Raw genomic sequence first — 13,826 nt, 5'->3', positions numbered from 1 at the left:
TGCTGGGCTAGCTTTGAATCTGGATCCTCAGATCTCATCCACCAGCAACTAGCTAAGTATACATTTTGAATAGATACATAAGGAGGGTAATAATTTTGTATGTTTTGATTTTTTCAGGACAATTGAAGTATTTGTGTTATGTCTAGAGTCATGTCATATTTCCAAATTATGAAAAAGTTAGCTTTGTCTTCTATGACAATTCAGAAAAAAAGAAATTCTGCTTTTTAAAATTTTTCACATTAAATGGAGCTAAGTAAACTAATTCTTGAAGAAAGATACTATTATTTTATAAACCATTTCTTGAACAATCATCATTGACAAAACTAATAAAAATTAATTTTTCCTATTATCATGGCATATGTATGTCTCCAAGAGACATTGTATGGAAACAGTTTTAGTTACTACAATTGGGAATGTACTTCTGGCATCTCGTTAGCAGAGGTTAAGGATGTTGCTATATGTCCTACTGTGTGCAGGACAGTCCAGAAAACAATTACCAACCCAAGGTGACAGTAGGGACAAATTCTTCTGATCTGTGTCAATCCCCTCACGTGTGGAATTTTACATAGTTAGGATGTACATTTTATCTTTTCACTTAATTTTATATGTTGAATATTTGCCATATTGCTACATTGTTTTCAACTTTTAAAAAATATACTTCTCACTTGGGAATTTGAACGGAGAAAAGGCTATATAATATATTTAAGAGAGCTGCGTTCAAATTGTATTTACATGGAAGGAAGAAAGAAGGGATAAGATGAAAACTTGCTTGACAAGATATTCCCATTTTTGTGGCCAGGCTATTTTACTATGTTCCTTAGAGTCATTTAGAGACCATTTATATTCAAAGTAAAGTCTTTGCTGCTGTATGAGGTACAGTTTTGATCCAGTATGGTCATTGAAAGGCACCTTCTAGGAGAAAAAAATAACAAGTAGAAATGACTGTACCCATTCTCCTGACTCTCTTTCCCTTCATAATTCCATTTCTATATCAGCTTGCTTGGACACTTCAATTTGCTACCTCCTTCTTCTACAAGATTTTAAAGACCTAAAAATACTTTCAGGATGCACTTCCTTACAATGCTAAGTGAGCATTCCTTCTTTCTCTACCTTGTAGAGAACAATATTCTTGTGTACTTTGTTGGGTGGGCAATTTTAGATATAGTTTAGATGTCAGGGCATTTATAAGTTAAAGGATACCTCAAGGTCTGTTGCATTAGATTTTAAAATCTCTCAACCACCAAGTCTCAAACCATGGGAAAAATGCTTGTTTTATAATGTAATAATACCATCGTAGGCAGAGGTATCTAATTGTCCAAAGTCAAGGAAATATAAGAGCAAGACAGAATAATTATGTGGCCTGAAAGGCTACCGGTAATGTGGAGCAGAAGAGAAGACTAGAGAGACAGGAGGGACTTCGTTGTGGAGTTTCTGGAGCGAAGCTAAGGGTTTTGAGCTCTGTTTGAAAGCAGTAAGAATGTGAAGCAGCAAGTAATTTGCATTCAGAGCAAATTCATGTGGCAGCTTTGCAGAACACAGACTGCAAACTGGATAAGGCCCAGCCTGGCAACAGGAATATCAGTTAAGAATGCTGTTGCATTCTGATGAGTAGGTAGTCAGCAGAGCTTAAACTAAGCCAATGGGCATAGAAGATGAAGTAGAAGATGATGGGAGAGGTAGTAGAAGCTGTATAGTTTGTGATACCATTTGTGATAGTAGGAATAAGGGAGTAAGGATGGAGTGAGGAGGGCTTGAGATTACATCCAGGATTTATCAACAGAGTGATGGTGATTTTTAATTATGGAAGAGGGGAAATGAATAGATTGTTCAAGCAGAGTTGTTTATTATTCAACTGGACATAGCATTGATTTAAATAAACTCACTTTATATTACCCTCTTACCCTATATGCTGGTCTCTGGAACTTGCATCTTCTCATCAGTCCTCAAAGATTAGGATTTTCCTATTTGTATTCCTACTTCTAATCCACTTTACATACAAGTGTAGAAATGTACATGCAGAGGAGGGCATAATCCATTGGGTAACGAAAAACTGTCTCAAAAAAAAATTGAATCAAGTTGGGCACCAATGGTTCATACCTGCAATCTTAGCTACTCAAGAAGCTGAGATCTCTAGTTCATTTGAACCCATCCCAGGCAGGAAAGTCTCTAAGATGCTTATCTCCAATTAACTACCAAAAAGCCAGAAGTAAGGCTGTGGCTCAAGTGGTAGTGCACTAGCTTTGAACAAGACAGCTCAAGGATAGCACCCAAACCCTGCACAGAAGCCCTGGGATTGGCACACCAAAAAAATTAACCAAGAGATATAAAAGTAGAAGGGCTTATTTAACTAGGATGTTGTATAGGATTAGGATCAAAATGGCTGTTTTCAGTCTTACTGATGAAGAAGCAGAGAAAGTCCTTCCAGGTCAAGCAGCAAGGGAAACCAACAAACAAAAGACCTCATGGATCAAGAGGAGCTTTTTTTCTAAAGCAAGAGTCTTGCTATGTAGCCTAGGCTGACCTCCAGAACTCACTAAGAGCAAACCTGGCTTCTGTTTCAACCTCCTAAATGTTAGGATTACAGGTGCAGGCCACCACACCTGTCCTTTAGAAGAGACTGTTAATGATTGTCCAGCTTCTTTTCTAATTCTATGCAGCATTTTAGTTCCCAGGATTTATTATGGTTCTGTACACTTTCAGTACAATCCTGTAGTCATTAGGATTGGCAGGCTCTGAGGGACAGAAGGCTCAAAATAATACTGACAAGCCAGGCTAGAGATTTAACTGTGTGAGAACACTTGCTTAGTAGGTATGAAGCCCTTCAGTCCCTAAAGAAATTTATTTTTATTATATAAAAATCAAGAAGAGGGCTGGGAATGTGGCTTTAGTGGTAGAATGCTCACCTAACATGCATAAAGCCCTGCATGTGATTCCTCAGTAACACATAAGCAGAAAAAGCCAGAAGTGGCACTGTGGCTCTTAAGTTGTGGAGTGCTAGCCTTGTGCAAAAACAAGCTTAGGGACAGTGCCCAGGCCCTAAGTTTAAGCCCCAGGACTGGCAACAAAAAAAAAATACCAAGGGGCTGGGAAGGTGGCTCAGTGGTAGAGCGCTTGCCTTGCATGCCTGAGGCCCTGGGTTCGATTCCTCAGCACCACATAAGCAAAAAGAAAAAAAAAATACCAAGAAGAAAGGCTGTAACAAGTAGGCAGCATCTTAGAATTGTCAGAGACAAGGATATTTTCCCCCAACATGGTTCTGTATTTATCATCAGGCTGCTCAGGCTTTGGCTGTCTGAATTCCAGTCAGTTGAAAGGAGGAAGGAGCGACTTGGCCCTTTAAGAATCCTTGATGGAAACAGTATAGAATTATATTTACATCCCACTGATTAGAGCATAATCATACAGCTATACCTAGCAGTTAGCAAGGCAGTATTGTGGTTAGTCCAAAAACTAAATGTCTTAATTCTGTGGAAGAAGGAAAGAATAAATTAAAGGATAACTGTAGTCTCAGCTACCTTTACCTGTATTTGTTCCAACTTCAATGTTTCTCCTTACCACTTATGTGAGCAAACAAGTCCCTTAAGCCTCTGTAAGTAAGCCTGCATGCTCATCTATAAAATGTAAGATAAGACATATGACTCTGGTAACAAATATATGATGTTCTTAAAAAAAAAAATTGTCCGTTGTGGAGCTTGGACTCTGGGCCTGGACACTGTCTCTGAGCTCTTCAGCTCAAGACAAGTGCTCTACCACTTGAGCCACTGTGCCATTTCCAGTGGCTGGTTTTGAACCGTGATCCTCAGATCTCAGCCTCTTTAGTAGCTAGGGTTACAGGCGTGAGCCACTGTTACCTGGCATGATGTTCTTAATATAGTGCCTAGAGCACATAGCTAACTTTCAGACTATTAGCCACATAAAAGTACTTTTGTAAGGCTGCTATACTAACCAGAAACATAATTTAAAAGTAATCTTCTACTAGTATTTCAGACATCTTAATCTATCAGTTCTAGTATAATGATAAAGCAACTTTATTTTGTAGACTTTTCTGTTTATGGGTATCATGACCATATGTCCTAAACCATATGTCCTAAACTTGGTATGTTAATAGAAAAAAATGAGAGATGATGACTATCCACATTCTTACTGTTATGTCCTGATGCTATCTATGGAAAACAGTGTCTGAGAACATGAGAATGAGCAAGCGTAGAGAAAGAACCTCACTGAGGAAGAGTGAACGGCTCTTCATTTCTCAGCTTATAATCACAACAGTGGCTCTTTCATGGACTGCATCTTTAATATGGGTTAAAATATGAGCTGTGGATTCAGGATAAGAAAAATGCATTGTTTCTTCTTAGGTGGAAGAATAGACAAACGATACCTGAAACTTCACAGAGGGAAGAAAAACATTCCATTGATTTTAATGTTTTCCTAATTTTAAACATTAATACTCTACAATTAATAGAACATTTGGAACATGAATAAAGGTAAAAGGAATGGGAAATTACTATAGATTTTCCACCCATACTGCCAAGAAAAGAACTTGTAGTGTTTTAAGTGATGTTCTGCCTGTCATTTTTAAAGTACGTGTTCTGAAATAATGTGAAGTGTGCATGTGAGAGGCAGTAATTTCTTGCAGCATCTTTTCCAGCACTTACTATCTTGTGCTATAATTACCTTTGTCAGCTCCGATGGGGCAGGGACCATGCCTCATCTTAGTTGTTTCTATGCTTCCATAATACCTACCTTGTAAAGTGCCTAATATTTTTGCCGGGCCTGAGAAATTAACATAAGACATATTGATTAGACAAGCATACAGATTCATTTAAAGTAATTCTTAAGTGATACAGGAACCCTCCTAAGAAAATAAAGACCTAAAGAAGCTATTGAAGTCAATCACTGAACAGGATATATGAAAAGGCTCCAAATACAGGAGTTAGTATAGCTAGGTCAGTTCAGAATTCTCTGGGCCTCAACTTTCTATAGTCAATGAGGAGAATGTTGCCCTCCTTCTAATATAGGAAGGCCATCGTTCCCATGGGAATTTCATCTCATGCTTTTAAGAAATAGAAGATTCAGGTGATCATATAACTGATGTTTTTCAAGTGGCTCTATCTCAAAATACTCAATATGCCAGACTGCTGCATTGTAATGCTTTCACCAGTATATTAAGAACTCATAAACTATTTATGAAGCACTACAAAGCTACAGGAAAAATACAGATAGAATCTCTTTAGAATAGTTGTCTTATTTTGCATGTTGTTATATGTGATCATATTTACCAGACATATATTGTCTTTGCTTAGCATTTTCATCTCAGATGTTTGGAATCATTTTCTTTTTAGAACTTCCTTTTATAATGGTCTGTGGATGGAACAGAAATTTTATTATTGTTTGTTTTCAATCTCTAGTACAGAAAAAGTTGTCATTCATATAATGTATTTTATGTTCTGCACTGTTATTCTTTCTTGCTTTTCATGACTATATTGAGTTTTCCTCTGTTGATTTTAAAGTTTGCATCTACTTTTATTCATATAATGAGTTTGCTTTAATTTCTCCCAGCACTCTTAGTTATTTTCAGTAGGAAAGTTTTTTCTGGACTGCACTCTATCATATTGCAAGAAACAGAAGATTCTTTCTGACCTAGTGTCAATATGTATTTCTGTATACATAAATTTTTTTACAGCACCCTAGTAATACAATGATGAAAGTTTAAAGTTGTTTGTCCCAATTTTTTAAAGGTAGCTTCATTATTTTTAGTGATTAGTCTTGCACAATACAAGGTTTTCTTTTCCCAGGAATATGTCTCAATACAAATGCTTAATCAAAAATTACATTTTTTAAAATTTATTATTATTATAGAGGTGATATACAGAGGGGTAACATTTACATGAGTCAGACAATCAGCACATTCCCTCAATATGGTTAAAATAATTTTTTAACCTTTGATTAAGATTCCTTCATTCCTAACATGTTTTTCTTTTGTAAATATTTTTCTACTGCCCCCCATTTTCATTAGTCAGAAGCTCTTTTTTCATTGTTGACTCTGTCCATTGTCTATGTACTGTCTATGGATTCTTCAGGTTCTATAGCTCTGAAAAGATGCTATCACCTTAAAACTCAAAACTTGCTGTGTGTTGGTGGCTCATGCCTGTAATCCTAGCTACTCAGGAGGCTGAGATCTGAGAATCACAGTTTGAAGCCAGCCCCCCGGCAAGAAAGTCCATGGAACTCTTATCTTCAAGAAAACTACTCAGAAAAAGTTGGAAATGGTGCTGTGGCATAGAGTGTTGGCCTTGAGCAAAAGAAGCTAGGAGACAGTGCCCAGGCCCAGAGTTTAAGCCCAGGACTGGAAAAAACACTTTGTAGTGGTTTTTACCTAAGCCTCTGTATATTCCTTTTTCTGATAAGAATGGACCTTGAGATTATTAACTTAGGGTTGTTTTTTTTTTTTGAGGGGGGGTCCGGTCATGGGGCCTGAACTCTGGGCCTGGGTGTTGTCCCAGCTCAAGGCTAGTGCTCTACCACTTGAGCCACAGCGCCACTTCCGGCTTTTTTCTTTTTGCTTATGTGGTGCTGAGGAATGGAACCCAGGGCCTCAGGCATGCAAGGCAAGCGCTCTACCACTGAGCCACCTTCCCAGCCCAGTTTTTTTTTTAATGTCAGGATTCCTCTTAGTTCTAACATTAACAGATCTACAGTGTTCTTCTGGGCAAAAGCATTTACCTGATGGCAGCTACTTACACCACAAGCTCCAGTAAAGATACAATAGAAATGCTACTTCTTCACCCTCTAGTCTAGAAAATCTGGCAGTTTAAAACTTTGGCCAATGATTTGATTATGGCATCAATACTGTAACTCTGAAAAAAAAAAGATTGTAAATACCCGTGTTCACATCACTATGTAAATTTCATGATACTATATTCTTGAAAGTAAAGTCCTACAGCTCATTCTATTCTTGCTTACTTTAAAATAAAACTACAAATCCAATCAAAATTTAAGAGGGCTAGTAGTATTCAGTAATAAAGAACTATGCCCTAGGTCCCATTTCCAGTACAGAAAAGATTTACTGCTTCTAAAGATTACTATGCTCTGTCATACTTACTAAATCTTATAGAAAAAGATGAGATAATTTGTTAAATATATCTTGTTCCTAGTCACTACATAGATCTTCTGAGTTGTGTCCTAAATATTTTTATAAATAAAACTTTTTCTCACTACCAAATAATATATTTTGAAGGTAGAGATTACTTATTTTATTGGTGGATTTGATGTGGAATGGAAGAAAAGGAAAAGATGTTACTGTTGACCCAAAGCTTCTTGGCTTGAGCAGCTAGATTTGCATTTCTAACTACTCAGGTAGAAGAAATATGGGATGCTTTGCCTAGGTGAGACAGGAAGGGTTTGCTTTTGAAGAGTTTAAGTTTTGAGGCATATATTAGACATCCATGTGAAAATGCCAAGCAGACAAATGCATACATGTCTGGAATGCAAGGCAAACTGGAGATATATTTCTGGCAATCATCAACATACAGCTAATACTTAAAGCTTTGGCATTACTTACAGCAAATGACCCAGAGAGCAAATATAAAGAAAGCAAGATGTCTAGGGCTGGGTTCAGGAACATTCCAGTGATTAGAGAATGGAATGATGAGATGTCAGTGAAGGAATCTGAGGAGTGGCACGTAAGAAAGGAAACCCAGAAGAATGTGGGAATCCCAGCAGAGAAATGATGACTATACTAAGGAAAAATATAAACAATGGAGTCAAATACCAGGATAGGTATGTGGAATGGAAACTGATGAGTGATCACTGCATTTGGCCACGCAGAGATTATTGTGAACTTGGGCTCTTTCTGTGGCTTGGTAGATAAGAAATCCAGATTGGACTATGGAAAGGATAGTAGGAGAGGAAGAGGAGAACCATGGTTGGCTTATCCTTTTTTGAAGTTTTTCTTAAAGAAGAATATAGAAATAGAGTAGAAGCTGGAGGGGGAACATTAGATGGAAAGATTTTGTTTTAAGTTTGTTAGATGAAGGATGTCCCTAAGATGATTATAATGCTTGATTAGGAAGAAAGCTTCATGAAGCAATATAGAGGAAGCAGTCCCCTCCAAGTATCCTGCTCTTCCTCCTCCTTCTCTTTTAATTTTTCTCCTTTTCATCCTCTTCCTCCTTCACTTCCTCCTCCCCTATTCCCTTTTTCTCCCCTCATCTTCCCCTTTCCTCCCTTTTCTTTTTCTGAATTGCTAGTAATTGAACCCAGGGCCTTCTGCATGCTAGGCAAGTACTCCACTAGTTAGCCCAAAAGTGCTGTCTTCAAGATAAAAAGGAAAGCTAGGAATGTGGCTTAGTAGTAGAGTGCTTGACTTGCATGCCTGAGGCCCTGGGTTCAGTACCATATAAACAGAATAAGCCAGAAATGGCACTTTGGCTTAGGTGGTAGAGTGCTAGACTTGAGCAAAAGAAGCTAGGGTGAAGTAAGCCAGGCCCAAAGAAGCATAGGTCCCATGGTTTCCCTTATTTGCAATAACTAGTAGATGTCTGAGACAAGCAGAAAAGGTCAGATAAGTTGATGTTAGGTGAAATGAACCCCAGGATAAGTATTCAAATGTTTTTTCTTTCATGCAATTTTTTCTAACATATTTATAAGATGATTTCTTTGTTGCTTTGTATGTCCCTCCCTCACGGTATAACCCCTGCTTTCACTGTATTTGATGTTGGTATAATTTGTGGAGGGGAAGGGCAAAAAAATATCATTTAAATAAGGATACAGGTTGACCCATTGCAAGAATGAGATGTACAAGTTGTTATGTCAAAAAACGAACTTTACAACTTTGGCAGGTGGGGGGAGGGGGATGGAAAGGGTTGGGAAGGGGAAACAAAGGAGGAGGCAACAATGCTTGATAAGAAATGTACTCATTACCTTGCCCATGTAATTGTAACCCCTCTGTATTATCACAATAAAAAAAAAAAGAAGCTTAGGGACAGTGCCCAGGCCTTTAGTTCAAGCCCCAGGACTGGCAAAAAATAAAGATAAAAAGGAGCCGGGCATCAGGGTCTCATGTCTGTAATCCCTGTAATCCTAGCTACTCTGGAGGCAGAGATCTGAACATCTCAGTTCAAAGCCAGTATGGGCAGGAAAAGTCTGAGACCCTTTTTTTTTGTTGGGTTGGGGGGAGAGGTCCGGTCGTGGGGCCTGAACTCTGGGCCAGGGCACTGTCCCTCAGCTCTTCAGCTCAAGGCTAGCATTCTACCACTTGAGCCACAGCACCACTTCCAGCTTTTTTTCTTTTTGCTTATGTGGTGCTGAGGAATCGAGCCCAGGGCCTCAGGCATGCAAGGCAAGCACTCTACCATGAGCCACCTTCCCAGCCCCAAGTCTGAGACTCTTATCTTTAATTAATCACCAAAAGGTGGAGCTTTTGCTCTAGTGGTAGAGCAGTAGCCTTAAACAAAAAAAAAAAAAAAAGCTCAGGGATAGCACCCAGGCCCTGAATTTAAACCCCAGGGCCAGAAAAAAAGATGAAAAGGAATAGGGTCCAATGCATCCCATTATTCTACTACCAACATCTTCCTACAAATATAAATTAGCTAATAAGGGATTGAAAAGTAGGAGGATGGAATGGCTGGCTTGGCTTTAGAAGTATAGAAAGTTCATTATTTTTTTTTTTTGCAAGAGGGAAGAATATGCAGGAGTTGGTAGATTTTATAAGGTGAGCTTGTGGAAGTTCTCTTTGGAGAGCTTCACTTCTCAGTGAAATAGGAAGTAGGTTGATCAGATGAAAATGAGGATGGAAAAGGAGGTGATGGAGACTAGAGGAAAAAGAGGCAGTGAAATAATAGTCCAAGTGTATAAGGAATGAGAGAAAGAGGGTAAGAAGGGATATATAGATGATTTCTGAGCAGTGTTAAGATGTCACTTAGGGTTAGTGGACATGAATTTAAAATCATACCAAACTGCTGGCTGTTCTGTATTCTCTAGCCCTGCAGTTTCTGGAGAGTTGTATTTAAACAGACTACAACTTTGCCAAGCAATTATAATGGAAAGAAAGACAGACAAGAGAATTCTGAATATTTTCAATAGAGGGATTATAATTGTGGACCATGTGGTTTAAGCTGGGTAAAAATAAATGAGAACCAGACACAGTGATGCACTCCTGTAATCCCAGCCCTTGCACAACTGAGGCAGGAGGACTACAAGTTTGAGGCCAGCATGACCATGTCTCAAAAAAAAAAAAAACCAAAACAAAGCAATGCAAATGAGAAAAGGAGCAGGATAAGGAACTTTATAAAGTGTGTAAGACCAATAGCTTGTAGTTTATGGTATGTTGAAAATTTGTTGATACTGAGCAGCTAGAAGTACACAGGAAGTAATGGTTAGAAGATAGGATGCTTGAGACTGAGAAGACACTACCAGTAGTGGTCATGACAAAGCCTAGGAAATTACTGTGGAATGAGTGTCTGACGTGGGGTAGAAGTATAGGTTAACTGGCAAAAGGGCTGAGAAGTCAAGATATCTGGATATTATCAGGCAGGATTAGTTGAGTGACGTTGGACATATTGTTTGGTTTCTTGTCTGCATGTTCATAGCTTAAACAGGGACAAGAATTGCTCTGACCTCCTTAGGTTGCAGTAAAGATTGAGATACATGTGTGTCAAACCTTTCCCAGAAATGTCTCTCCCAGCTTGTTCACCTGGCTAGGACCTAATCAGTTTTCAAAATTCTTCAACATTACCTCTTCTGAAAGCCTTTTCTGGTCTCCTTGCCCATACCCTCTGATTTAGCTCCTTAGCTCCTGGATTTTCTGCTTTGTACAATACCTGCCACATAACAAGTGCTCAGTAAAACAATAAAAATATAAGTTAACTCAAACTTGAGTGCCTAATAAAATTTCCTTGCCCTCTTATGAGATGGAAAGCTCCATAGCCATGAGAAAGCCTACTGCTGTAGAGAGCCTTTTTACCGCTATTTGTTTTGGGGCTTGTTTCTGATAGTTTGCAAGCATGTTAGGAAGAGAGGAAGAAGGTGATAATATCAGTATGGCTTATTTTTATTCTTTTTTTTTTTTTGGCTTGGATCCTCAGGGCCTGGGCATTGTTTCTGAGCCTCTCTGTGCACAAGGCTAGGGCTCTACCACTTGAGCCACCGAAACACTTCTGGCTTTTTCTGAGTAGTTTATTGGAGATAAGAGTCTCATGGACTTTCTTGCCTGGGTTGGGTTTGAATCACAACCTCTCCAATCTCAGCCTTCTGAGTAGCTAAGATTACAGACATGAACCACTGGCACCCTGCTATTGATTCTTAAAATCTAAGAACTTCAATATCTTATGTTATCCATCTGTATTTCCTTTAACACTTTTTTGTTATTTCTTCCTAACAGAAGTCCTAATAAAGAAAACTGAAAATGTTGTATCAAGAAGATTTGTACAAAATAGCTCTGAGAAGCCCCAGTGAACAGATTGCACATGTACTGGTAGAGAGAAGTACAATCTTGGGGAACTTGGAACTTGTGGACTCCAAGCCAGAGTCTCAAAGACAATGAGCAGTAACCTACAGAAATATTTTCCCCAGGTATTCAAAAAATAACTAGATAATTGAATAAGAAGAAAGCCAATTTTACCTGCATCCATTTATTTATTTATACATTAAAATATCAGGAAGCCAGTTGAATTGTGCTTCAGGATACATATTTGGGACTTGACACATTGGTACGTGCCTGTACTCCCAGTGAATTAGAAAGTGGTAGTAGAGTTGCAATCTGTGGAGTGCCTCAGCAGAAGTATGAGAACCTATCTAAAAAATACCTAAAGCCAAAAGGTCTGGGGGCATGGTTCAAGGACTAGAACACCTGTCTGAAAAGTGCAAGACTCTAAGTTTAAACATCAATACTACAAAAAAAAAAAAAAAAAAAAAAACAGAGGTCAATTAGACATGACCTGGACCTTCAAGAACTTGAAAACCAATGGAAAGAAGTAAGCTAGTGGTTATGGTTCAGTATGAATAGTTTTATGGGAGGAGGCACAGAAGGCCAGGAAACTCCAGGGAAGGGCTGAGAGGATGGGCAGGGAGACCAGCAAAGGCTTCCAGAGAAAGTAATGGCAAGGAGCTTTGAAGGCTGATTAGGTGCTAACCCAGTAAAGGCATTCTGAAAAATGCACAGAGTATTTAATTCATATTGGGTCATATGACTGAATGCTGAGATATGCTGGAGATTTGTTCAAAAATGCTGGATATTTTGTCAGGAACCCTAGCCTGATAAGAGAGACTCATATGCTAAGTTAAAGAATTTGGAAACCCCATCATCAATGGCTTATTCCTGTAATCCTGCTACTACTACTTAGGAGGCTGAGATCTGAGGCTCACAGTTCAAAGCCAGCCAGGGCAGGAAAGAAACCCTGAGACTCTTATCTCCAATGAACCACTCAAAAACTAGAAGTGACACTGTGCCTCAAAGTGGTAGAGTGCTAGCCTTGAGCAAAAGAGCTCAGGGACAGCGCCCAGGCCGAGTTCAAGCCCCTTGAATCACACACACACACACACACACACACACACACACACACACACACAGAATTTGGATTTGGTACCTGTATATGTCCTTGGTCTATATGAGAGTCATAAATACATTTCCGAATGAACAAATGCTTGCCTTGGTTATAGATCTGAAGAGTCAGCCCTGGGATCAGCCCATGTGTTCATGATGTGGTATTATTTCTAAAAATTATTGTATTCGGTTTAAGAAAAATGTTTAAGATGTTTTAGATCTCAGTTTATGAGTGAGATTGTTCTGTGATTTTTCGGCTAAGGTACTGTAACATCTATTAGTGTTTATGGACATTTGCTTTCTTTTTTTTTTAAAGTTCATTTGCTTTCATTTCTCTTGTGCTTGTCCCAAGGAATGGAGTGGCAGAGTCATTTGACAAGTGTGTTTAACTTTTTTAACCTTTTTTAACCTTTGTCAGGTTGTAATACAAGCCATTTTTTTCTTTATAGGTTCTCTACGAAACTTTGTAGGTATTTTTTTCCTAAATCACTTTCACATGAAACATAAATACTACAGATTTACTACCTATCTCTTTGTTCTATAGGCTTATCAAAAGAGTAAAGATTTTTGTCTCTTCCGAAATCAATATTGCTTTGTTGAAAATGTATTGGCTGGCCTCGTGGGGTTTGGGTATAAATAACATTAGCTTTAATATTGATTGATATTTACTTTATTTTTTAATTTTGGATAAGGAGAAATTTGAAGAAACATATCAGCCTCTGCAAAGAGAACATCAGAAGCATCAAGAACCTGGGCAGCAGTGTAAAAACAGTCTGAGTGAGGTCAAAAATTATATTCTTCTACTTAATTACAGTTTCTAATAACAAATGGCTTTTGCCTTGAATTTGTCTGAATATATTAAAACATGTAGATGCATACTTAAGCGTGGTCAAACTGGGCATAAAAGTATTATGAACACATAAATATTGGAGGGGAAAATAAGTTATCTGTTTAACATAATAGCTTGTTTTTTATTGAATATGTCAAAGTGTATGTAGGCAGTATAATAATATCATATCATTTAAGGCATCACATTGGAGGTTAGAGGTGTGATTCAGTGGTAGAATATTTGCCTGCCATACACAAGGACCTGGGTTTGTACAATATTTGTTCTCTTTAAGAAATTTTTTTAAAAGCCAGGTACTGGTGACTCATACCTGTAATCCTACTTACTCAGGAGGCTGAGATCTGAGATCACAGTTCAAAGCCAGCCCTGCCTGGCAGGAAAGTCCATGAGACCCTTATCTCCGATTAATCACACAAAAAAAGCCAGAAGAAGTGCTGT

The 13,826-nt window shown here is 38.3% G+C and overlaps 1 protein-coding gene across 3 annotated transcripts in view; it reads left to right on the top strand.

The window, feature by feature from the left end:
- Ccdc30 (coiled-coil domain containing 30) overlaps positions 1-13,826 on the top strand; it is a 103,694-nt gene that overhangs the window by 1,330 nt on the left and 88,538 nt on the right. For all 3 annotated transcript variants that reach the window (XM_070017168.1, XM_070017167.1, XM_070017169.1), the window contains exons 2-3: positions 11,381-11,571; positions 13,234-13,323. In XM_070017168.1, the coding sequence (XP_069873269.1) occupies positions 11,539-11,571; positions 13,234-13,323 (123 nt within the window). In that variant the 5' untranslated portion in view covers positions 11,381-11,538. The remainder of the gene's footprint in view (positions 1-11,380; positions 11,572-13,233; positions 13,324-13,826) is intronic.

Source organism: Dipodomys merriami, unplaced genomic scaffold (genome assembly GCF_024711535.1).
Source record: "Dipodomys merriami isolate MVZ:Mamm:240054 unplaced genomic scaffold, mDipMer1.0.p SCAF_121, whole genome shotgun sequence".
Taxonomy (NCBI): Eukaryota; Metazoa; Chordata; class Mammalia; order Rodentia; family Heteromyidae; genus Dipodomys; species Dipodomys merriami.
Note: the sequence above shows the minus strand (reverse complement) of the source record. Positions and strands in the feature narration are given on the sequence as shown.